This window comes from Meles meles, chromosome 5 (genome assembly GCF_922984935.1).
Source record: "Meles meles chromosome 5, mMelMel3.1 paternal haplotype, whole genome shotgun sequence".
NCBI classification, from domain to species: domain Eukaryota; kingdom Metazoa; phylum Chordata; class Mammalia; order Carnivora; family Mustelidae; genus Meles; species Meles meles.
This window is the reverse complement of record NC_060070.1, coordinates 5,775,097-5,801,604: the sequence shown is the minus strand read 5'-3', so window position 1 is coordinate 5,801,604 and position 26,508 is coordinate 5,775,097. Positions and strand designations below refer to the sequence as shown.

The following is a 26,508-nucleotide window of genomic DNA, read 5'->3' as shown; positions in this document are numbered from 1 at the left end:
TTTCATTCTGTAGGTTGCTGTCTATAATTGACCTTTTTAAAATGTGACTTTGCCAGCTAGTCTCTCTCTTTTGTCACCAATGGACAGACAAAAATAGTAAGAGGCAGTTGTGATAAATAGTTCATTGCTAGTGATTTAGATTGCGTTGCTTAAGGAGATTTTTACTTAATTCTGTAGGGGGAAAAGGAGAGGAAGTGATTCAAAGAGAATTTTCTTAAGTGTTAATAAGAGGTAAAAAGAAAAATTAGTTTGTATTTTCTGCTACTGGGTGTTTATAAACTAAAAAATTATTTTATTTTTCTGCTTGTTGGTGATTTTTGGAGCTTTTGCAGCCATTTTGTGATCAGGAGGGGATTCAGCTGACCCCTGATAGAGGCCATAGAGGAAAGCTGGAAATAATCTGGCTCTTTGGTATTTTGGACCACTCATTTAAGCAGCCGTGAAGCTGCCCTACCTTGGGACTTCTTGATTCATGCCACTGAACAAACTCTTTGATACAACTAGGTATTTGTTGGTCATATCTTCAGACCTTGCAGCTGTAAGTGGGGAGAGGAAGTGTGGGAGGAAAGTAATTTTGAACAAGAGAAAGTGAAAGGAAAAAAATTATGTAAATGATGCTAGAAATTTTGTAAAACTAGGAGGAAAATGAGTTTCAATAGCTTTAGTAAAATGAACCATTCTATTCATTTCTGGTTTACATTTTCCTATTTCTTTTTACTTCCTTCAGAATGAAAGGGGTGACCTCTCATCTGATGTAAAATGCATCATCAGAATCACATGTGTGTCACTGTTACAGTGAACCGTGACTATGGTCAGAGTTTCAGAGCAGTCCAGGGACAGTTTGAACACTGTGGATCCACAGGGCAATCAAGTCATGTTATATACACTATGTGAGAAATATTTCTTTTTTTTTTCTTCTTTTTAAGATTTCCTGTATTTCTTTGACGCAGAGAGGGAGGGAGAACAAGCAAGGGTGTGGCAGGCAGAAGGAGAGGGAGAAGCAGGGCTGAGCAGAGCCGACTCAGGGCTTGATCCCAGGACCCTGGGACCATGATCCAGGCAGAAGGCAGACACTTAACCGACTGAGCCACCCAGGTGCCCCAAGAAATCTGTTTCTATCTGTCAAAATTCTATTATGATACAGTAAGTAACAACAAAAAGTTTCCTGTGGCTTGTGAGAGCAGATCACATGCTTCTCTACCAATTCCTCTCTCAGTGATTTCAACTTGGTAGCTTGAACTTGTTATGGTGGGAGTTCGCACAGCACAAAAATCAATAAACACGATTCATCTGAGTTCCCCTCCCCTGAGAGCCAGCTGTCCCACACTCACAACGCACCACTGGGAGCAATGACAGTAAAGACATAGTCTCTACCATCATTAATGATATTAATTTTAGTTACTTTGGGCAATGCTGTAGTCCTAATCATAATGGAATGACATGATTAATATTTTAATTTGCTAAATCAATCTGCTCAAATTTGCTGAATTGATCTACTAAAATTAATTGCTAATGCTAATGGTACATTGCAAGACTTAACTATCTGAAGCACTTTCACACTTATTTTGTCTTACTTTTTCCTTTTCTAGTATTTTGTCTTTCTGTATAAAAACCATCTATACTACCAGGAATGAGCATGAAGGGATTCTTCAGTTCTGTTTCCCACGGTTCCAGGCCTTTAAGAGAGTTGTGCTAGGACTGTACACTCTGCTGGATCTAACAAACAACGGCATTCTGGAAACTGCTGGGCTGTGTATTGTGGGTCACAACGCGTAACCCTGGATGGAGGCAGGATCTAATGGCCCTAATAATCTGGGCCTTGTTTGACACGTATCATGAACTAAAAGTGCAGGAGACTAAATGAAATCAAATGTCCCTTTCAGTTGAGAAAAGAACAATGAGCCTAAATAAGTTAGGATTGATGAGTGGGCAATTCAATCACTTTCTGCCTTTGGGCAAGTCATTTTACCCTAAATGGAATTCTGGTTCTCACTTGTGAATCAAAAGGGGATTGAAATGAATGATTTAAAGTCATGCAAAATGACATGTTGCTCCCAGATGACTAAATCCAGGAGGTCTGAAGCCAATACTTGCTTGACATATTGTAGAAATTCCCAGAAAAACACCCTAAAATAAAGGACATTTGATCCAGAGAGGGTGGAGTAAATTAACTAAAGAACAGTTTATTCATTCATTTATTTATTCGTTTTTCCATCTGTCCGTCCGTCCATCCATTCATCCAGCCAGGTCTATGGAACGACCCTGTGACATGCTAACTCTGGGCAGATATAGCACAGATATAAAGACAGACCAAACAAGAGAGGCATTCACACTTACGTGGAGAGGGACTGAATGGTGATGGGAATAAATGTCTCCTATGTGCGTCCTATGCATCCTATGGTAACCCCCCTTATTGTCTATAACTGTTCATTTCTTGCCTTTAACATTCCGTTTCCATCATGAGATCTAGGAGGTGAGAGAAGAGGGAAAGAGAAACGTTGGTAACTGACCCCCTATAAGTTGTTTCATTTCCCTCACTCCCTTCTCTCCTTCCCATTTGGCATCACCTGGGCATGCAAGGAGTTTAGATGGCCTCACACAGGCAGAGTAGAGCATCTGCAATCAATCTCATGTTGCCTTGGTCTTTTCACTTTCTCAGAAAAGAAGTCGTTTCACAGGGTTCTTGGGTGTGGGCCTTTGTCCTTGTACCTGTTGTGGAGGAATCCATAATGGGAATGGGTTCTTGGTCTATTTTCTGTGATGATAGATGGCTGCTTCTGAAGCTTAGTGGCTGGCTGGATCCGAAGCTCCATGCACAAGGGTGCTGGTGAGATTCACCTCTGTCTATTGTCCTGTCTCGAGCTTTGACTCATCACCCTCAGTCTCTGTTATGATTTACTTCTCCGGGTGATGTCCTAAGAATCCAAGTATAATAACCAACCACGATCCTTCCCCAATATGCTCAGGAACCATAGGATGTCCCTCAACCTTTTCTAGTTGTTTATCACACACGTCCATACACACGCAGGGCTTCCATCTGGAGTGGAGATTCCGGGGCTCTAATGCTGACAATTTGCTCTTCACCTCCCCCCTCCCCTACGCTTAGCTGACTGAGCCACCCAGGAGCCCCTCCTTCCCTGCTCCTTACTTTCCTCCTGCCTCCTGCTTCCCTACTCCACCTAAAAAGGCAAGAGGAGATCTAGTTCATATTACTAAGTAAGTCAATACTTGAGCACACTTTTAGTAATTACCCATGTAATTGTAATGTGTGTCCGATGCTATTGCAGGAGAGTAAACTGATAATAATGACTAACATGTACCTGGCACAGTTCTAGATGGTTTGCATGAATGAGCTAATACATTATTCACAATAGACAGTTGATGTGTTTACCGTTATCATCCCCATTTGAATGAAGACACTGAAGTGACTTGCCCAAGGACATACCGGTACGTAGAGGCAGAGGCAGAGGCAGGATTGAGATTCATGCTCCGAAGTCTACACTTCTCACTACCATTAGATGAAAAAGCTGCAGCATTAGTAAAATTTCATCAAGAATAAATAAATAGCAAAAAGGAAAAGCATTCTAAGAAAGTAGGACATATTCAAAAGAGTAAGATATTTGGTATCATTGGAACTTAGGTTGTGGGAACGAAATGTCAGAACATTCAGCTGGTAAGGGAATTTGGGGACAGATTCTTTACCATGGTGAAGAGTTTAGAATATACCCTGGATACATTTAGTGACGGACATTTCAAAGATAAGTGGTATGGATGGAATTTTTTTTTTTTAAGATTTTATTTGTTTGACAGAGAGATCACAAGCAGGCAGAGAGGCAGGCAGAGAGAGAGGAGGAAGCAGGCTCCCTGCTGAGCAGAGAGCCTGATATGGGGCTCGATCCAGGACCCTGAGATCATGACCTGAGCTGAAGGCAGAGGCTTAATCCACTGAGCCACCCAGGTGCCCCTGGATGGAATATTTTTTAAGGAGGGTTTGCCGCACTCTGAAGAATGGACACAACAGAAAAGAGAGTAGTGTTGAGGGATCATTTGAGAATATGCTTCTTGATTAATTCACTCAACTAATAGGCAATGGCCTATGCACCAGGAATTAATGTTACAGACCAGAGGAAATGGGTGGGTCATGGCACCCAGAGCTCACAATTCAGAGAGGGTGGCAGAATGTAAGCAGATACGGTCGGCACAACGAACGTGCTCCTAGAGGCATCCCTACAGTGCAGAGTTACTCTGCCACGGCTTATTTCTCCAACAAAGAACAGAGCTTCCTGAGCTGGGCGCAAAGGCATGTTACGTGGAAACTGAAAACACTTGAACACATTAGATTTCTTGAAATTCGACAGGAAAATCATGGCTCCAACATGCCTGATATGCAACTATTCCATTTTTATTAGGAACTTGTAATAGATCAGTTACCTTGGTTGACCATGTTTGCTGTACAATGACAGAAGTTGTCAGCAACCATTGCTTTAGAGTATTTGATTTACTCCCAGTGGAAAACAACCCATTAGTTCAGCAGACTTTTAAGACTCCTAGGAGGCAGGCGGTACCAGGTACCTGTCCCTCCCCTCAGGGAGCATGCAGGCCTATCTTCATACGCTTTGTTGCGGCTAAAACTGAGGGCATTACACGATCGGAATGGGTGGCCATTGGAAATTAATAACAGAAGGCGGTAAGCCCAAAGTCTAGAGAACTCAGGAGCACAGAGAATAGTGATAGAAAGGATTTACTGTATAGAGCAGAATTGCAAAGGACATCCTAAATAGCAATGCTTGATCTTCACTAAAGAAACTGTCTTGGCAGATGTGGAAATGGCAGGGTTTATTTTAAGACGAGACACACTGAATCCCCATGTAAGAGAGGAGAATGAGAATGACCCTTTCACTCCATGTGGTTTTGAATTTTCTCTATAACCTTCATGGACTTAAAGGAAATACTCTTCATACTACATACCAAGAAGTTCAGTCTTTCTTACGACAAAGAAAGCATGTGACATTTTAAAAACTCTGCTTTGATATTGGGATCTAAGGTGTCTGTTTCCAGAATTACAACCTGGCGTACAGATTGTATATGCCTCATTGGTATACAATTCCAAAATGTCAAAATAATTTTATTTTAAATACCACATTTGCTATAAAAGAATTACACTTAGGTGGCTCAAGGTTAAACTTGAAAGCAGAGGTTCTGTGAGACAGATACTAGTTTTTCATTAAAAAATTGGCAGAGGCTTTGGTTGATAAACGTGGTATCGGTCATTTTATGTGCTGTTATTTAGCCAGCCAATGTATGTATTTGTTTTGTTTTATAAACTACCTTATTGTCATACTCAAATAAAATACATTTTACAAAGTACCATGTTACTTTAATACAGATGAGATTTTCAGCGTTTTATGTTTTTATCCCCTAGATTTATTGTTCTACCACACAAACTCAAAAAGATGGTGTCATTTTCTATAAAGATATTCTGACCTACTTGAAAGTCCCCTGAATCCCTGGCAGACGTTGATGTGTGCCCCGCTTTAACCTGTGAGCTCTCCCGGCTCTGTGTTCTGTGTCCTTCACAAATGACCTCTGTTCTTCAATCACTTTAGACAAAATGACAGCATGACCAGAATAGTTTAAGAAAATGTTGGTATAGCCAAAAGAGGACCTTTTTTCTCTGCACAAAGTGAACAAATCAAAATGTAAAGAATACAGTAAATACAGAGGAAGTAGACAGATGCTTGCAGTTTGTAAGGGAGGGACTCCTGATGAAAACGAGAGAGGGCTCTTTGGCGGCTGTCTTGTAGCTCTCATCTAGCGCAACCTCTGTTCTCCAGGCACGGGGCTGAGCTATTGACATGCACTCACTCCCAACATTCCCTAGGAGAGGGGCCCTTGTGTCATCCTATTTTGAGGAGAAGACGACTGAAGCCTGAGAGGGATGAGTAGTGTGATCCACCAATGACCGAGGAGTGAGGACTCGAACGAGAGTCCTCTGTGCTCCTCTGTAGAGCCACTCTCCTTACCGAGAACCCACGGCACATGTTTGCAACTTGCCTTCCACACGCTAAAACATGGCCCATCTGGCTGATGTGCTTTTCGGTGGTTTGGTGGCATCTTGCCTGAAACCTTCCACATTGGCTCCTCCGTCGACAACTACCTCCTTGGAAGCCTCCAGGCACCCAAATTACCTCCCTTTCTTCTCATTTTACCAGTGACACAGTCCAATTCTCTCAGCACTTGGAGAGGAGCAATTCAATTTTCTAATTTTAGTTTTACCACAAGATACAAACAGTATGTAAGCTGAAGCATGCCAAAAGGTATTTTTTTTTTTAAATTTAATTGAACTTTAATTGATAGAGCCGGGGAGATATTTTTAACAATAGGGTCTCTCCAGGTCTCCTGGCTTGCTCCTGGCCCTGTTGCAGAGAATGACGACTGGTTCCCGGACTGGAAGGTTGGCGAGTGCATACACAGGCCTAGCATGATGCAAGCTTTGGGGAGAGAGAGGAACGTAGTCTTTCTAGGTGGTAAAAATAGGTCTTCCTTCATGTGATGGTTCAAATTTCCTTGTAAACCTGAAGCTATAAAACTCCTAGAAGAAAACACAGGGGAAAGCCTTCTTAATATTGATCTTGGCAATGACTTCTTGAATATGACACCATCAAAGCATAAATCTGCAAATGGAACGACATCAAGCTAAATAGCTTCTGTAGCACAAAGGAAACAATCAACAAAAGAAAAGGCAGTTGGCGAAACAGGAGGCAATATTTGCAAAGCTATCTGATAAGGGGCTAATATCCAAAATACATATATATGATATATAATATGTAATATGTAATATATATAAGGAACTCCTACGGTTCAGGTCGTGATCTCAGGGTTGTGAGATCGAGCCCCGTGTGGGGAATCCATGTTCATCAGGGAGTCTGCTTGAGATTCTCTCTCTCCCTCTCTCTTCACCCTCCCCTCATGCACATACTCTCTCTAAAAATAATCTTTTTTAAAAAAGGACAAAAGACTTGAATAGACATTTATCCAAAAAAGACCTACACTGTTCAACAAATACATGAAAAATGGTCACTTTAACTCATCCTCGGGGAAATGGGAATAAAAACCACAGCGGGATAAACCACTTCACTGTTAGGCTAGGTCTTACCAAAAGGTAACAAGGGTTGGCCAGTCCGTAGAGAAAGGGGAACGCTGTATGCTGTCGATAGGAACGGAAAATGGTGTAGCTGCTATGAAAAACAATACGGAGGTTTCTCAAAACGTTGAAAGAGGGAAATCCTACCATATGTGACCATATAGACCTGACACAGAAGGACAAATACCAGATAAGTCCACTTCTAGGAGGAATTTAACATAGTCAAACCCATTGAAGTAGAAAGTAAAATGGTGGTTCCTAGGGACTGCGGGAATAGGGAGATGCTGCTCAGTGGGCATAAGGTTTCAGTTATGTGAGACAAAGAGGTGTTGGCTATTCTTTCTTAAATGGCATTGAATCCTGTCAGCTGCTTGCTTAAAAACCATCTTTATTTTGCTCATACCTGAAGTATCAGTCCAGACACAGTGGGCACAGAAGGCGCCTTCCTGCCTCCCCGACACCATTACTGAACTAAGCGCTGTCTCTTGACCATGTTGTACTCAATTCCTGTCTGCATGCCTTTGCTCAGTACGCTCATGTCTTCCATCTTGCAAGGCTCGTCAAGGTCCTCCTCCCTGATAAAACCTGTCCTGTGGACTCCAGCCCATAATTATCCCTACTTCCTATATGCCGGGGCCTCTTCCCATATGCCCTTGGTGTGTACCCTTATTTAGCATTTAATCATGCACCACACTGAAATTTTACTTAATTTCTTTGTGAGTGTATTATTTTCTTTTCAGAGCATAGAAGGAATCAATATCATTTAGCACATGCTATCTCATTTAATCCTTCGTTATAACCCTGGGAATTAGCTATCCATTTACAAAAAGTAAACCAAGTCTCAGAAAGGTACAGTAACTTTCCAGCAGTCACAGAGCTTGAAAATGATGGAGCTCTGTACATGCAAGTGATGGGTTTGAACCTCCATCTGTCTGATTGCAAACCCAAGCGGATCTCCACAAAGGCACTATGTCAGTAATCCATTCTTTCCACGAACTGCTAATATTAAAACATGAATGCAGGAAGTAAGTCATATTTCTCATCTTTTTTCCTACCCACTAATATCCCTACCTCTCCTTGACATTCAGCACAGCACTATCCCTAGTATAAGCTCTTCACTGTAATTTTTGCTTTAGTTTTATTTTAGGTGAAATTTGACTAAGAAGTATAAGAACTCATGACTTTAAAGAACTTTAATAAATTTGTATCTAATCCCTGCAAGATAAGTACATAGCAAAATTATATGCTGATGTCAAAGGCGCCCAATATTGCCATCGTAACAATTTCTTCTTAAAAATTGCTTCATGACATGAACTTCACCTGAATTAATCCTTTGCAAACGTCTTTAATTCTACTGATTTGGTTGAGTGCATTGAAGTTCACAGTACATTATCTAGTTCATGGAGAGTTCTTGTAAATTAATGCCATGTTTTGCAGTTAACACCAGTGGTAAAAGCTGCAAATGATCTGTTTTGGTTTTTTTTTAAAGATTTTATTTATTTATTTGACAGACAGAGATCACAAGTAGGCAGAGAGGCAGGCAGAGAGAGAGGGGGAAGCAGGCTCCCCTGCTGAGCAGAGAGCCCGATGTGGGGCTTGATCCCAGGACCCTGAGATCATGACCTGAGCCGAAGGCAGAGGCCTAACCCACTGAGCCACCCAGGTGCCCCCAAATGATCTGTTTTTAACTCTGTCCCAACTCCTAAAACTGCTGGACTTCTCAGGTCTATCATGTTTCTTGCTTCTCAATTTGATTAATGCTTGTTATCCCAAAATATAAGTATCTCCTCTCTACCTATGGCAAAATTATACTGTTTTTAGCAGTATATAGAGATATGATAAAGGAAAGAGAAACTTTTATTTAAATACATATTTTGCTCCTTTTATGCACCCTTGGTTTTAAAAAAACACTAATTTTAAAATTTTTAGGAAATTCCTTTAACTCTATGACAGGTGACAGAAGGTGGGAATGTTCAAAGCTATAGAACAAGGGATTATTTCTCTTTCATTTATTACACTTGAAAGTATCACTCACTGACTGCTGCAGTTAGGAACATACAATCCCTGGATAATAAAGGTTAAGTGTGCATAAATTCAAGATCTGCTTACAACTGACCTTTAGCTGTCTTGTTAGCATTTTTGACAGAAACTTAAAATAAGGTTATTCTATAAAATAACTTGATTTTCCATTCTCGAGTCCAGATTTTTTACTCTGCCAGCTAGACAGAGCCTTCAATATTTGTAATGAAACAACAAGACATCAAGATATGAACAAGGTGAGCAGGTCAGAGGAAAGACGCACGGGACCCTGGTCCTCACTCTGCCACTGCTTGGAATGGGGTCCCAACATGCCACGGAGATTCTCTAGTCTTTATAGATTAAATTGTACAGACTCACCATCTTTTTTGAATTTGAGTCAGCCCATCCATGAGTATAGTCAATATATTCACTTGTTCATAGAACACTGCGCGGGTCCTCCATTCGTGCTTGTCAATGTCTCCCTAAAGTCTTGTGCATTGATGTTAGTTTTATGACTTGTTATCTTAAAGGGTTTGTTTTTCTTCATTTCTTGCTATTGTGAATATTAAAAAATACTTTATGTGTAGTTTTTAGTGGCATAAGGGAATGCTATTTTTAATGCACTGATCTTTTATGCAGCAATTTTTCTGAACTCTTACTAATTACGTTTGCAGATTCTCTGGGTGTTCTATGTAGATAGCTATATCATCCTCGAATAACAAGAGTCTTGTTTCTTCCTTGCCAATATTCATACATATTTTATTTTCCTCATTAGCTAGAAACTACAGTACAATGTTGAAATAAAGACAACAGTCTCCTTGCCTCCTTTCTATCGTTTTCTCCGTAATGAGAATGTTCCTAAAGTTTCCCCATAAAATAAGATAGTTGCTGTAGGTTTTTCCTTAAAATTTTTATTTTTTAATGAATGATTTCATCAAATGCTTTATCAGCATCTAAGAAGATGATCCCATTTTTCCTCCTTTGATCTAAAAATTTAAACGTGATATTGAAGTATCCTGGTATTTCTGCCATACAACCTACTTGGCTGTAATTTTGAACGTGCCACTGAACTCACTTTGCCTAGTACTTCATTTTGATTCAGTGAGATTGGGCTAATCATAGTGGCAAGGTTATTCTGGCCTCTGAGAGTGAGCTGTATCCGTTCCCTTCTTCCTCTGTTCTTAAAGAATCTTTACAGGTGGACTTTTAAAAATTTCTTTATTTTTTAAGGTTAGGTAATTTCACTTTCATTCAATTTTAACATGTTATTATTTATATACGGATTTTTTCTTTGGTTTCTGATTTAAAAGTGTTTTTAGATTTCGAAATGTGTAGAGATTAAAAGTCTGCCTATCCTTTTCTTCAGAAAATGAAACACACGTGACAGATATTTTGGAATTTCTTGAACTTACTTTGTGGCTTACTACTATTCAGTTTTCTAAGCAGTCCCTTGTACACTTGTAAAAAAACATGTTTTATCTAATTATTGAATGCAGAGTTTTATGTCGGCCCGTAAGTAGACCTTACATCTAAAACTTGTCTAAATTCGTAACCTCTTGGAAAACGGTCCAGTTGGAAGAGCATCTCTCACCTTACACCAAGAGAAGTTACAAATGGATTCAGGATTTCAATATAAAGAAATCATAAAAATACTAGAAAAAAACATTATAAATTGTTTTTTTAATTGTTTCTATTCTTCTACAAAATGGGGGAAAATCTTCTTAATGATGACTCAAAATTCAGAACCCCACAAAAGATTAATGAATTCTAAAACAAACAGAAGCCTGCATTGCCATGCACACAATTTTTTGAAACATTACATTTCAATGGAAGTAACATACAAACGTTGAATCTCTCTACCATAAACGAGCTAATTTATGAGCTAATTTATTGAACACTATATCTGAAAGTAATGATGTACCATAAGTTGGCTAATGGAATTTTTAAAAAAATGAATTTGGAGGGGAAATAAAGAGCTGGGGAAAAAAAAGAGAAAATAAAACAAATGTCACTGGGTACAAAAAAATGGCAAAGGATATGAAAATACAACTCACAGAAAAGGATAGACAAATGGCTTTCAAAAATATCTTTAAAAGGCTATTATTCGGGGCACCTGGGTGGCTCAGTGGGTTGAAGCCTTTGCCTTCAGCTCAGGTCATGATCCCAGGGTTCCAGGATGGAGCCCTATATAGGGCTCTCTGCTCTGCAGGGAGCCTGCTTCCTTCTCTCTCTCTGCCTGCCTCTCTGCCTACTTGTGATCTCTGTCAAATAAATAAATAAAATCTTAAAAAAAAAAGGCTATTATGCTCACAGTAAGAGAAGTGGAACTTAAAAAACACCAAAATAATATTTACCTATAATATTGTAAAAAATAAACTGTGATAGCGTTTTCTTTGAATGAAAATGGAAAACAGCTACTGTTATTTATTGTGGTTTTTTTGAGATTTTATTTATTTATTTGACAGACAGAGATCACAAGTAGGCAGAGAGGCAGGCAGAGAGAGGAGGAAGCAGGCTCCCTGCCGAGCAGAGAGCCTGATGCGGGACTTGATCCCAGGCCCCTGGGATCATGACCTGAGCCGAAAGCAGAGGCTTTAACCCACTGAGCCACCCAGGCGCCCCTGTCATTTATTGTTGATGAAGAGTTAATTTAATACCATCCCATGAATCACCAGTTGGCAGTTTCTATTAAAATACACATAGGGTATGTATAAAAAATGTATACATGTACTATATATATATATATATATATATATATATATATATACACTCTCTGGAAAGCAATTTCTATTCTAGGAATTTATCCTGTGTTGTGTTTATTCTTTTTTTTAACCATACCTTTATTTTTCACTTTTCTCTGCCATTATATTTTTAATGTGATTCTTACAAACAAATTTATAACTGAAGTATATTTTTTCTTTTTCAACAATTTCTTAAGAGAATAATCTAATTTAATCTATTTATACTTAGGATGATTACTTTTTTTTTCCCCCATTTTATTTATTTTTCAGCGTAACAGTAGTCATTGTTTTTGCACAACACCCAGTGCTCCATGCAAAATGTGCCCTCCCTATTACCCACCACCTGTTCCCCCAACCTCCCACCCCTGACCCTTCAAAACCCTCAGGTTGTTTTTCAGAGTCCATAGTCTCTTATGGTTCGCCTCCCCTTCCAAATTTTTTTTTTAATAAACATATAATGTATTTTTATATTTGGGTTCATATTTTCTCTTCTCTCATGTGTTTTCCTGTTTTCTAAACATCCAAGTGGGATGTTTAACCAGCCTTCTGTTGGGTTGATTCCTTCTATTACATTTTGTTCTCTTAGAAGTTAATTTTACTGTTCTTTTGATGGGTATCGTTGCATTATAATATGCTTAATTAACTTTGAAGTTAACTAACAAACTGATCTTTATCCCTATCAGTGCAAGGACCTTGCTTTGACTCGGATCGCCTTCCTGTCACTTTCTGTACTTTTCCTTTCTCATATTGCAACTTCACTTTGTAACCTCAGCATAATGGATTTTTTAAAAAATTATTATAGTCAATGCTTCTTTGGTCTTATCCATTTGTTATGTAGCAATTTTTCTGAACTCTTACTAACTATATTTGTAGATTCTCTGGGTATTCTATGTGGATAGCTATATCATCCTCAAAAATTACCTCTTGCATCTCATTTCTTTGTCCCATGTTCAGCATGTTTAGTACATTTTATCCTTCAGTGAGGACGATGATCTCTGGGTTTAAAACAAACAGGATAAAAAACTCCATTGGTCAAATACATTTAGTTTGTCTTTATCTTGCATGCCAGTTTAGCTGGGTATGGTACTGAAGATTGATAATTATTGTTCCTTTAGCATGTCTAGGGGTTTTTACCATCTTGGTGGCCTCTATTTTGTTAATGAGAAGTAAAATTTCAAGCCTAATTTTGATCCTTTACATGTTACCTGTCTTTTATTTCTAGCTGCTTTTAAATCTTTTCCTTGACTTTGGAGTTTTATAGTTTTCCTGAAAAATGGCCAGATTTGCATTTTTAGTCTGAAGATTCACATCTTTCTTCAATTATGAAAGATGCCCAGCCTCGATTTCTCAAAATACCTCCTTTCCCTGTCTATCTGGAGCTCCCCAGGGTCGTGTGGGTGTGGAAGCAAATCAGGTGGGGGCTTCCCTGTGCTGCACTGGCTTCCCAGCTTCTGTGACCCAGATCCCTCCTCTTTTCATCTGTGGTCGATCTGTTTCCAACAACTGCATTCTGAGGTTAATGATGCTCTATGTTCTTTGGAAACTTTCTTTAGTTCTTTTCTAAAAATGAAATATTCTATGTTTTAAGCACTTTTAAAAATTATTTTTTTAAAGATTTTATTTATTTATTTATTTATTTATTTATTTGAGAAACACGGAGAGAGAGAACACACGCAGGGGGACGGGGCAGAGGGAGAGGAAGAAGCAGACTCCTGGCTGAGCAGGGAGCCCAATGTAGGGCTCGATCCCAGGACCCTGGGATCATGACCCAAGGTGAAGACAGATGCTTAACCGACTGAGCCACCCAGGTGCCCCCACTTTAAAAATTCTTTTCATGTTTTATTCTGTAATTCCTAGGTGCTAGTTCCAGAGCTCATTCCCATGATCACTGGTCTATTTAGTCTTTCTTATGATGACCCTGTCACCATGACGGTGGTTAGTTGTAGCTGTGGTTGCATTTTCTGTGGCAGCCCTATGCACCTAGCTCATGGGATTATTAACTCTTTTCCATTTGCTTTGTCTGGGTCCCAGAAGTTTCCTTTCCACTGTCTGAGAAATATATATATATTTCTCAGATATACAAATATGTATGTATGTATATATATATATATATATATATATACACAGTATATGTATGTATATGTATATATATATATGTATGTATATATATATATACATATACATACATACATACATACACACATATACATACATACATACATACATATACATATATATGTATATATATATGTATACTTTTTTCTTTTTTTTTTTTTTTTAGTTTAGATTTCCATTTGGGTTTCTGTTTCTCAGAGGAGATCTTTCTCATCAAGAGCTTTGTCACATATCAAGCTCTCTTTCTCTTTCCACAAGTTTAGTTTTTGTCTCCAAAAACTCAAGGAGAGACTTTCTGGTTCCCTTCCCAAGGTGGGGCAGCCCCTGTAGGCCTCAGCCCTATGCAAGAGTCTCAGCTTCCCCCCCCTTCTCTTGCTAAATGCCCTGTTTTCCTGAACTCTGGAGACGTTAAAACCTCAATCCCAGTCTCAAGATGTGGTCTGTATCTGATACTCTCTTAAGTCACATAGCACCACCTCTGTGACTCTGAATTTGTCTGTATCTCTAGCATCTGAGGATTTCCTGACATTGACTTTGCATTGAACACATTTGGGTATTTTTTAGGCTTTGTAGAGCCTAAGGATCACATTAGTCTTGTCTGCCATCCTGTGTGAGGTCTCCTTTTTGAAATTAAAGAGAATTTTTCATGCTCAGAAGTCTTTTTGTGTCAAAGACTTCATGCATTAATGCATGATTTTAACTACTATCATTGAAAAAGCTTAAAATGACATTTTTCAGTTATCTACCATACTGTTATGTATTTGTCATACATAACATCTACATGCACTTGAAAAACAAAAGTACATCTGTGTTTGAAATACGTTACATACACTATCCACAGACAGTGCTTAATACCTATGTAATTTGTAAGGCCTCTGGCAGGAACTCACCCACTTCCTCAAGGAAGAGCAGTAGAGCTGAAGCTTTATTTTAGAAAATGGCATAAGTCCAAGTAAAGTCATAATATATTAATAGGTAATTAGACTTTTTCAGATTAGCTTATGATTCTAAGCAAGATCTTCGGTTCCTACGTGAGGAGCTGTAATAACAGATACTCCAGTTACATTTCATTTGCTAATTGAAGCAAAGATATGGAAATTGTAAGAGTAAATTTCTAATCTGAATTTTCAGTGAAAATCAGTAACCTCATTGTGTTTCTGACTTTTCAGTATAGCACTACTATCTTACACATTTGTTATGGGGATAAAAAGTTATATATGATAGGCCAGTAAAGTTAGAATTTTATTGCTTTTGACCAAAGGTCATTGTAAGATTTAGAGATAACTTGTGAGTACTGTGTGATCTTTAAAAAGTTATAAAACATAAATTTTAAAAAGAGAGAGAGATTCTGTGAGTAAAACTATTTGATGCTTATGGAGTTAACATCCAAATGGTCATCAATCAATATATCACTGTGTAATTTCACCTGATGTATCAAAATAGCCTTTGTTCTGTGTTCTACTTCAAAGAGCTTTCTTTTAATTCTGGATTTCTTGCATAAATGTTGAAGAAAGATTCCCAAATTTCATAAAAGTTTGACTACTATCTTTATAGTAATACTAAAGAAGTATAAAGTGTAATATGTCATTAAAACAAGTTATCCTAAGAGCAAAATGATTTATATAACTAAAAAAAAAAGGTTTATTGCTGTATAAGCAGTAAAAATGACCTTTTGTAAATCTAAATGAACAAAAAATAAAACCACATTGATTTAGAAAAACTCTAAAGAAGTCACCGTGTGAGAGATAGACGCACAAAGACAAATAAGGGATCTCCTCACTTTAAATTTTGTTTTTATTTTGAACTATTTTCAACATCTAGATTTTTGAAAGAAGAAGTCCTTGTATTATTACCAATATATTATTATGGGCACACATTAATGTGTTTATTTTTGATGATACTATGAAACCAGAAACTTTTCCTTCTAAAGTATTAAAAAGTGAACAGAATAGCAAATTAATCCCTGAATGATTTGTAGTCAAATGAGGGTAAATAGAAGCGCTAAGAAGCAAGCCATTCTGATTGTCTGTGAAAATACTCATAAGGGGTGCCTGGGTGTCTCAGTGGGTTACGCCTCTGCCTTTGGCTCAGGTCAGGTCATGATCTCAGGGTCCCGGGATCAGGCCCCGCATCAGACCCTGGGATCAGGGTCTCTGCTCAGCAGGGAGCCTGCTTCCTCCTCTCTCTCTGCCTGCCTCTCTGCCTACTTGTGAGCTCTGTCAGATAAATAAATAAAATCTTGGGAAAAAAAAAAGAAAATACGCATAAAACTCATGAAATGTAAATAATCACTGTAGTCCTGGTGGGGAAGACATAGCATTTTATTTGTAGAGTACGCAAAGTTGTAGAAAACATAAATCTATGGAAACCTATATGCCCCATCATGCTACAGGGCCAGTGTTCACCACCAGGCTCTCTGTGCACTCTGCCATGGTCCCTGATCTCACCTTCAGAGATGCCCATTTGTCATCTGGCCATTGTGCCCTTTGCTGAGTCTGCCTCTCAACGAGTTAGCACAGACGAAAGATCCGAAAGGTCAGAATTGAAATTCAACACATGCTTACCGAGTATTCACCTGTTATCTGCCCCCACCCTCTCAGGCAATGACAACTCCCTGAACAACAGAACTTAAGAAACAGCAATGAATAAATAATAAAGGCCACGTAGCAAATCAAACAGGGTGGTAGGCCATGGTAAGAGGGCCTCACTGAGCTGAACTCTAGATGAAAAGAGTTACCAGAAACTGAGAGTTCTGAATAGAAGGGGACCAGTTCTTTCAAAGATACTCTCTAAGGAGTATTGGGTGAGGCTAGGCTGGACAAAAGTGTCTTTCAGTGTCTCCAGAGAGCAGTGCTGTGGAAGGATAGTGTGAAGCAACGGGACCTGGGGACAGATCAAGGAGGCCCTGTTGAGTCAGGAGCACCCACAGGTCAGGACCCATGTAGAGAATGGAAATAGGAAGGCAGAAATGGAAACAAGGAAATGAGTTAGGAGGCTGTTGGAGTAATCAAAGAAAGAAAAGGTAAGGCTTAGACTAAGCTGGCAATCTGCAAAATGGCAGGATTTGCTTGGAGGTAGAATCAGTTGGATTACTGATGGGTTGAACATAGGATTTGAAGGGAGGAAATCAAGGATGACTCCCAGTGCTGGAGGTGTGGTGTCAGGAGGCTAGGGTCAAGGGTGTCATGTAATGAGAACAGAAAAGGGAGAGGAGAGTTGGACAAAGTGAAAGTCACTGGTGACCTGGGAAGGATCACCTGCAGTGGCATGGTAGCAAAGTGGGCTGAAGAGAGAACGGAAGTGAGGACACATAGACAACTTAACTGCGGACACGTGAAATTGGGCAGTAGCTGTCAGGAGCTTATCAGAAACAAAGAAAAGTACATCAAAGAGAACTCAGACATATTATTAAACAAAACAAAATACATGTGAAAGCTCTGGATTTTAAAGGAATGTAGGAAGGTTTCCCAAGTCCTAGACCACATTTGTCATCTGAAACAATATCACAATAACAAGAGGCACCCAAGAAGATATACTAGCAGCAAATAAAGCTATGTAAAAAAAAAAATTCATCCTATAGTAAGTAGAGAAATATCTGTACTGTTTCGAGGAGTTTCTTACCTCAAAATGTAGGGGCAAGTCATTATTCCCTTGTTTAAGGCAACAGATCTACAGTGACAGATATGCCAAATAACAAATGGGTCAGGGGAAGAATTTACAGGGAAAGAATTGCCAGTAGAAAGGAGCTGCTGTGGTCCGTGAACTCAGAGTTAGAGACCTAGAGATGATCTTTTCCCAGTTTCTCTCCCTGGGTCTTCCATTCCATTTCTCTGCCTCTCAATTGCTCCTCATTTTTTTCTCTCTTCCTTTATTCTTTCTTGCACTGCTTTTCTTTCTTTCTTTCCAAAACTTCGGAGAATAAGAATCATGTGTGCTCTCTATTTGTTGTTTTAAGACACATTGTGAAATGGGAGGGGCAAAAAAACAAATGCAGGCTTCAGCTACTCAGAAAAGATACTGTTAGGGGCACGTGGCTCAGTTGGTTAAGCGTCTGCCTTTGGCTCAGGCCATGATCCCAGGATCTTGGGACTGAACCCCATGTCAGGCTACCTGCTCAGTGGGGCATCTGCTTCTCCCTTTCCCCCTGCTCCTCACCCTGCTTATGCTCTCTCTTTCTCTCAAACAAATAAATCTTAAAAGAAAGGTAATATTAAAACATAATGCCAGAGGGAGGAAGAAAGTAGAGGGTAGAAGACACAACAGACAAGCTGGTTATGGCAGTGTTGGTATTTGAATAGACTAGGACCCCCTGCATTAGTAATGGTAAAGGGGATGGAGATGTGAGGATGAATGGAATCGTCACCAGGAGAGTATAATAATGCTGAACCTCTACGTGCCTAACAATACAGCCTGAGAGGCAGTATCACATCTGCATCCAGATAGCTTGGGTTCAGAACCCAGCAAGGCCTCTTTCTAGCTGGAGAACTTAGGCAAGTTATTGAACCTCTCAGTGCCTCAGTTTCTCCATATTGATAATAGAGATATGCATAACACCCACCTTTTAGAGTTGTCATGAGGATGGGGGGGAACCAGAGGGGAAGATGAACCATGAGAGACTGTGGACTCTGAGAAACAAACGAGGGTTTTGGAGGGGAGGGGTTGGAGGGTTGGGTGAGCCCGGTGATGGGTATCAAGGAGGGCATGTATTGCATGGAGCACTGGGTGTGGTATATAAACAATGAATCTTGGAGCACTGAAAAAAAAATTACGAAAAAAAAAAGATGAAATGAACCAATACACATAAGTATTTAAAATAGTGTCTGGTGGGGCGCCTGGGTGGCTCAGTGGGTTAAAGCCTCTGCCTTCTGCTCCGGTCATGATCTCAGGGTCCTGGGATCGAGCCCCGCATCGGGCTCTCTGCTCCACAGGGAGCCTGCTTCCTCCTCTCTCTCTGCCTGCCTCTCTGCCTGCTTGTGATTTCTGTCTGTCAAATCAATAAAATATTTAAAAAAAAAAGTGTCCGGTATCATAAAACAAAGCATGTTTTTACTATTGCTATCATGGATATTCTTAGTATTGTTGCCCCAAACCACACAAAGAAATAAATCAATGGAATTCCAAGGAAAAAAATGGCATGTCAGCAGTCTTAGTAGATTTTTAATTTGCTTCTCCAAGTGACCTAAATTTATTTTTAAATATTTGACAAAGACATGAGATAGCAGTAATAAAATATTTAAACAGGCTATCTTATCTTTCAAATCACTGTCCTCGCCCTCAAAAAAAGTGACTTACATTTAAAAAAAAAAAAAAAACCGGCAAAATAGAAAGGAAAAAGTAAATGGAAAACAACAACCAAGGGCCAAAAAATAAGATGACAGAAGTTAAAGTAGACATAGTGATAACTGTGAATGACTTAATGTATTAAAATAAAAAGTCCTAGATCACATTAAAGTACAAAATTTAATAACTTGCTCATTATAGGACACATATGTACAAGTGTGATGGTGGGCTGAAAGAGAGTTAGAAAAACATCAATAATGTAGACAAAGATAATACAGATGGAATTTATATTATTAAGTTAGGTTACAAGGTAAAATTTGTGATAGGAACACTGTACCTTTTGGAGATGAACAATGTAGAAATATCTTTGTCAGTTGTACAAAATAGTGTTCTAGAATGTCTTCAGATACATAAAAATCCTTGAGAAGTCTGGCACTGGATATATATTCCATAAAATTTTATTATGAACAAAGTAAATTTTATAAATGTACAAGGAATATAAAATAAAATTGATGTCCATATATACCTCCCTCTGGGATTCATTTGCCAAATTCCAATTCCAAGAGGACATCCAAACATTCGGCTCTTGACTGTTTATGTCCCTGATTGGCTGGGCAGTCGATGAGTGGACTAGAGACAGACCTTCTGCTTGGCCAATGCAGGACATTTGACTCACCCTACAGTGACATTCAGAAATGTGGTGGGAGTGTGAACTGTTTCTCACACCCAGGGGCAGGCAGGCCTGTGGCTGGAGACTCCAAAAAGCTGAGAGAGAGCTAGAAGGTATAAAAACCTCCTAATGTAAAAGGCAGCTTCTCTAAGGTCTTGTTGGGCTCCTCACTTAATTATAAGGTGGTCATTGAAAGCTGGGTGCATTCATAAAGACTTGAAGACCTGGGGAATTTGCACCTCTCACTGGAAACGCTGCATCCTTTGCTCTGTCCATGGATTGTGCCCTCAGTCTGAGTCTGTTGGCTTCTTTCCATTCATGATCTCACCATCACTCTGTCACCTGGCAGGTGGCGGGTCAGGTCACAGATACTCTAAACAGGGAAGGACCCGGGCTAGAACACATCTCCTGCAGCTCGCAACACATCATGTCTCTTCTCAACCACAGAGGTTTCATTTCCCTTCACTGTGGATGCTGGATGGGTTACAAAGATCAGGACAGGACGTCATGGAGGTGTTACTGAGGGGAAGGATATAGCAATGGGAAAGTGACGTATCTCTGTTCCCAAACGAAGCAGCTGAGAGGGATTGGGATATTTTGATTTTGAGGTGACTTGAGAACACCAGCCTTCTCCTTGCCATGCAGGACCCAGGGTACATGCACATGACCTTATTTTATCCCTCACTCTCATACTTGCCAGGTCCTGAAAAGACACATTTCACAAGAATATACTGGTATGCCATTCCTATTAGATTCTTGTTAGAAATTCAGATGCTGATCTCTTTTCAACTTTTTCTTCTTTTTTTATTCTATTCTTGCATATATCTTTTCGACATACATATGGTGGACTTCTTGAATCCTTTTCGGTATTGCATTTGTGCCAAATGGTAAAATATTAACCAAAGAACCCCCAAACCAACACCAATGTTGATTATTTATTATTCCTATCTGTTAAAATGTAAAGGTCAATGCTTGTAACCCCATTGCTAATGGAATTAAGACATGATGATGTACTTCAGGTTGTTAGATGAGTTGCTTAATAAAAAAATCTCCCCAAGTCCCGAAGAACGTCTTCCTCCTCAGTCGGTGACAGCCTCATGGCGGTCTGGCCATGCTTCGCCTCCTTGTTGTCTTCACATGGCATTTCTTCTCTCTCCTTCCAGGTAGAAATTGAGAAGCTGGATTACCATCATTATCTGCCTCTGTTTTTTGATGGGCTCTGTGAAATGACATTTCCCTACGAGTTTTTTGCTCGGCAAGGAATCCACGACATGCTGGAACACGGGGGGAACAAGATTCTTCCTGTCATTCCACAGCTCATTATCCCGATAAAAAGTAAGTGAACAGGTGAAAAAGCATCATTCGGTTTAGAAGGTGCTGCTTTTTGACAAGTAGCTAATGAAGCAATAAAACACAACAGACTGAGGCTATCCTCAGGTTTTGTGGGAATTTTATAGGATGACATACTGGGCCAGACATCCCAAATCTACTCTGCCCCATTACTGATACCACACTGAAGTTTCACCATATAAATAAACTAAATTGCATGAGGTTTATACTAATTTAAAATGCTTCCCAGTAAGGGTGCAAGCATTAACGTTAATTTATACATGCACAAGTCAAGTGTGTGCGTATTCCACACCATCTCTAACTTATAAGTTCTTTTCAGGTGACATCCCAAATCCCTAAATTACAATGGAAACCCAATTATCTTTAGGACTTTTAGGTAGTAGGATTCATAATTTAAAGAAAAAAGCCTGAAATGGGGAAAAATCATGTTGCCAAATACTTGAATTTATTTTTTTTGTCTGTGATAGGTTACCTGAGGAAACTCTAGAATAACCCCGTCATTGGCTTTATTTCTTTTGTTAATAAAATGAAATGCTTTCTTCCTATGTCCACATTCTTCAGGCATGAATCTCTTTAGACTAGTTGTGTGAAAATAGCCCCTTCCAAAGCGTTTCTGGGATTTTCCGTTGCCAGTCAGACGGTCTATCATGACTGTGCAAGAAGCCCTTGGGGAGTCATTGGGTCCAGTCATCTGGGTCCAGCCTCCTCCTCTTAGTCCACAGCTGCTGCTGATCCTTATAATGGGGCCATCTTTTGGGGACTAGGCTCTAGGAGGGGATGGCAGCCTCCCTCAAGTTGGGAATGGCCAGGCCTAGGCCCCCGCCACCCACCATCACACCCCAGGCTCTGTCCACACCAGAGTTGTCCATCCCTGCTGTGCTGCTGGAGAGCAGAGGGGTGGCACTGAGCACCTCCTGGGCATGGACACCCCGTCCTTCCCATCCTTCCCCAGCTGCCCTAGGCCTTCGGCCTGCTTCCCCCACCGCAGGCTCTGCCTCACTCCCTCACCCAGGGGGGACCCCTTCCTGCGATGATTGGCTGGACACCTGCTCAGTCTCCTGGGATCTGGGGGAACCTCATTCTCACTGTCTGGGAACTACCCTTGCCATGTGCTTTGACCAAAACAAGAACGAAACATTGGGTCCTTTCCCACTGCCTGGATTATTTCATCTTATCTGTGGTGACCTTTTTATTGATATGAATGAGTGATTGTTAGAATTCTAGATTTTGGGCCTTTCTGCTGTCACTGTTTATACTGGATCAACTCTGAAACTTGCTCTCATCTTTTTGAGATTTTTTTTTTGGTAAGAGATCTGTAACTGACCACTCCAGATTTCCACCAAGACATAGAAGTAAAACCAATAAAAAGACAGGCTACCTTCTGTGCAAAGTAACATGGGAAGAGAAATGACACTTTAGAACAGCTTCCTCGCCCCTCATGCATCGGCTGAATGATGATCTTTGAAGTCCTTCAGGAAGGATATATAATGCTGAGTGGCAGGAAAGTCCTTTCTGAATGTGGTTTATTCTAACAGCTCACGATTTTTGAATATGTTAAATTCTAGCAGAAATGCTACATTTTCTAAAGAATGATGTACAAGTTTTATTGATAAATAAAAAGGCCCAGAACATTCTCCCCAGGAACCATCTTTAGAGCACACGATCCTTTTTCTCCTGCACCCAGCAGAATAGCAACAACATCCAGAAATCTGTTCTTGAAAAAAACCTGTTGTTGTTAGGTTCACTGTCTTCTCGGGACTTTTTCACTTGTATCTCCATTCAAAACACTGAAGGGCAGAAAGAGAGTTTCTAAGTAATATTTTGATTATACTGTTTACAGTTAATACGTACCAAAGTAGAGCATTGCAGACCCAGGTGAATTGATTTTCAACTTTGATCTTTATTTCAAAGATATTTAAATGAGTTAAGCGAAGTGATGTGTTCTAAGGACAAAATTTACAGTACACACATACTAGAGGTAATTTGCTCACAAGTGAAAACATTATTAAGAACTCCGTAAACATGTTTTGTCAGATAAAATTAACTACGAATTTGATAATTTAAGCTTCCAAAGGCAATGAGAGTTTATTTTGGTCGCTATCGTTGTTTTCCTTCCTGGGCTTCTGCTGTTACATACTGATCCTGAATCCAACCTGGTTTGCTTCTCAATCTACTTACATCACCAAAAACCAAATTTTTCTCAGGAAGAAATACTGATTATGCAAGATCATGCATGGTCCCAGCACAGTGTGAAAAACATTACGTGCATCCCGTCAATCTTTCAGGTGAATTCTGGCGTGAGGCTAATTGATCTGGAAGCAGGCTGATGTGCATAATTGGCATAACACAGCATGCGGAGCTGAGTTTCCAAGCTGTGCTATTAGTATAATTTTGAGTATCTCCAAGGGCAAAAATTAACCTTACCATCACCAGCTCGCAGTTCTTAAATAGTTTTCCTCGGATTCTAACTAATATCTATACCAGTAAAGCAAAATATGTGCACTCCCCACAAGGATAAGAATGAGACTGAGCTGCCTCTCTACTTCTAGAATCTGGGTTAGCATCAGCTAATTACAAGGCTGATCGTTCTGATAGGAAAATGGACACATTCAGTGTCTCTCGGCTAATTTCTAAAATGAAAACAGGTAAGAAGGCACTTTCTTAGCAATTCGGGGTCTCTTCTGATTCCATACAAATTTTAGGATTATTTGCTCCAGCTCTTTGAAAAATATCGGTGGAATTTTGATCAGAATGGCATTAAAAGTATAGATTGCTCTAGGCAGTATAGACATTTAAACAATGTTTATTCTTCCAATCCAAGAGCATGGAACAGTCTTCCATCTTTTTGTGTCTTCTTCAATTTCTTTCATGAGTGTTCTGTAGTTCCTCGAGTACAGGTCCTTTACCTCTTTGGTTAGGTTTATTCCCAGGTATCTTATGGTTCTTGGTGCTATAGTAAATGGAATCGATTCTCTAATTTCCCTTTCTGTATTTTCATTGTTAGTGTATAAGAAAGCCACTGATTTCTGTACATTGACTTTGTATCCTGCCACGTTACTGAATTGCTGTATGAGTTCTAGTAGTTTGGGGGTGGAGTCTTTGGGGTTTTCCATATAAAGAATCATGTCATCTGCGAAGAGAGAGAGTTTGACTTCTTCCTTGCCAATTTGGATACCTTTAATTTCTCTTTGTTGTCTGATTGCCGTTGCTAGAACTTCTAATACTATGTTGAACAAGAGTGGTGAGAGTGGGCATCCTTGTCGTGTTCCTGATCTCAACGGGAAGGCTGCAAGCTTTTTCCCATTGAGGATGATATTTGTTGTGGGTCTTTCATAGATAGATTTTATGAAGTTCAGGAATGTTCCCTCTATCCCTATACTTTGAAGCGATACGTAGAAGAATGAAACTCGACCATTCTCTTACACCGTACACAAAGATAAACTCGAAATGGATAAAAGACCTCAATGTGAGACAGGAATCTATCAGACTCCTAGAGGAGAACATAGGCAGTAACCTCTTCGATATCAGCCACAGCAACTTCTTTCAAGATCTGTCTCCAAAGGCCAAGGAAACAAAAGCAAAAATGAACTTTTGGGACTTCATCAAGATCAAAAGCTTCTGCACAGCAAAGGAAACAGTCAACAAAACAAAAAGGCAACCCACGGAATGGGAGAAGATATTTGCAAATGACAGTACAGACAAAAGGTTGATATCCAGGATCTATAAAGAACTTCTCAAACTCAACACACACAAAACAGATAATCATATCAAAAAATGGGCAGAAGATATGAACAGACACTTCTCCAACGAAGACATACAAATGGCTATCAGACACATGAAAAAATGTTCATCATCACTAGCCATCAGGGAGATTCAAATTAAAACCACATTGAGATACCACCTGACACCAGTTAGAATAGCCAAAATTAGCAAGACAGGAAAACAACGTGTGTTGGAGAGGATGTGGAACTGTTGGTGGGAATGCAAGTTAGTGCAGCCACTTTGGAGAACAGTGTGGAGATTCCTGAAGAAATTAAGAATAGAGCTTCCCTATGACCCTGCAATTGCACTGCTGGGTATTTACCCCAAAGATACAGATGTAGTGAAAAGAAGGGCCATCTGTACCCCAATGTTTATTGCAGCAATGGCTACAGTCGCCACACTGTGGAAAGAACCAAGATGCCCTTCAACGGATGAATGGATAAGGAAGATGTGGTCCATATACACGATGGAGTATTATGCCTCCATCAGAAAGGATGAATACCCAACTTTTGTAGCAACATGGACGGGACTGGAAGAAATTATGCTGAGTGAAATAAGTCAAGCAGAGAGAGTCAAGTATCATATGGTCTCACTTATTTGTGGAGCATAACAAATAACATGGAGGACATAGGGAGATGGAGAGGAGAGGGAGTTGAGGGAAACTGGAAGGGGAGATGAACCATGAGAAACTATGGACTCTGAAAAACAACCAGAGGGTTTTGAAGGGGCGGGGGAGTGGGAGGTTGAGGAACCAGGCTGTGGGTAATACGGAGGGCACGTACTGCATGGAGCACTGGGTGTGATGCCAAAACAATGAACACTGTTATGCTGTAAATAAACAAATAAAAAAAATACAAAAAAAATATATATATATATATAAAAGGGAAGGCACTTTCTTTCTCCTGCCTTTTGTTCAAGACCCCAAGTGAGGTCATTCAGTGATGACCAGAGGAGTGTGCATCTAATACCTTGTTCTGTTTCTGCTGCTCTGTGGTGGTTACGGTTGCTCCCCTTTCCTCCCACTTTTTGACTTCGACCTCCTTGGGTTATTCTGGGTCAGAAGCTTCAAAAAATACCAGTATAAAGGAGTCAGGGTTGCCAGTGGAGCACTGATTGCCGACAGCAACAGCAGAACTTTGTAGGGCAAGGATGAGATGAACCGTCTCAGCCAGCTGAACTACGGGATGTAGATTTCCATTTACTCCATCTGGTCACAAAAACACACACGCATCAGAATCCAGCAGAGCGATACCAGGAAGGAGCCTCTAGAAACTCTGCATTTTAAACTCGGAGATTCCAATAATGACCAGGAGGACAAAGAGTAGCCAAGAGCAGCCCCAAGCACTGGGTTTGGGAACTCTGTCTTCAGCAGCAGCAAGAACAGTTACTCTGAACGCCAGCACATGGGGCCATTCCTAAAAGGCTGC

At 39.9% G+C, this 26,508-nt stretch overlaps 1 protein-coding gene across 3 annotated transcripts in view; it reads left to right on the top strand.

Annotated features, from left to right (window-relative positions):
• Positions 1 to 26,508, top strand: part of PACRG (parkin coregulated) — a 511,595-nt gene that overhangs the window by 272,875 nt on the left and 212,212 nt on the right. For all 3 annotated transcript variants that reach the window (XM_046005594.1, XM_046005592.1, XM_046005593.1), the window contains exon 3: positions 21,133 to 21,304. In XM_046005594.1, coding sequence (XP_045861550.1) covers positions 21,133 to 21,304 — 172 coding nt within the window. The remainder of the gene's footprint in view (positions 1 to 21,132; positions 21,305 to 26,508) is intronic.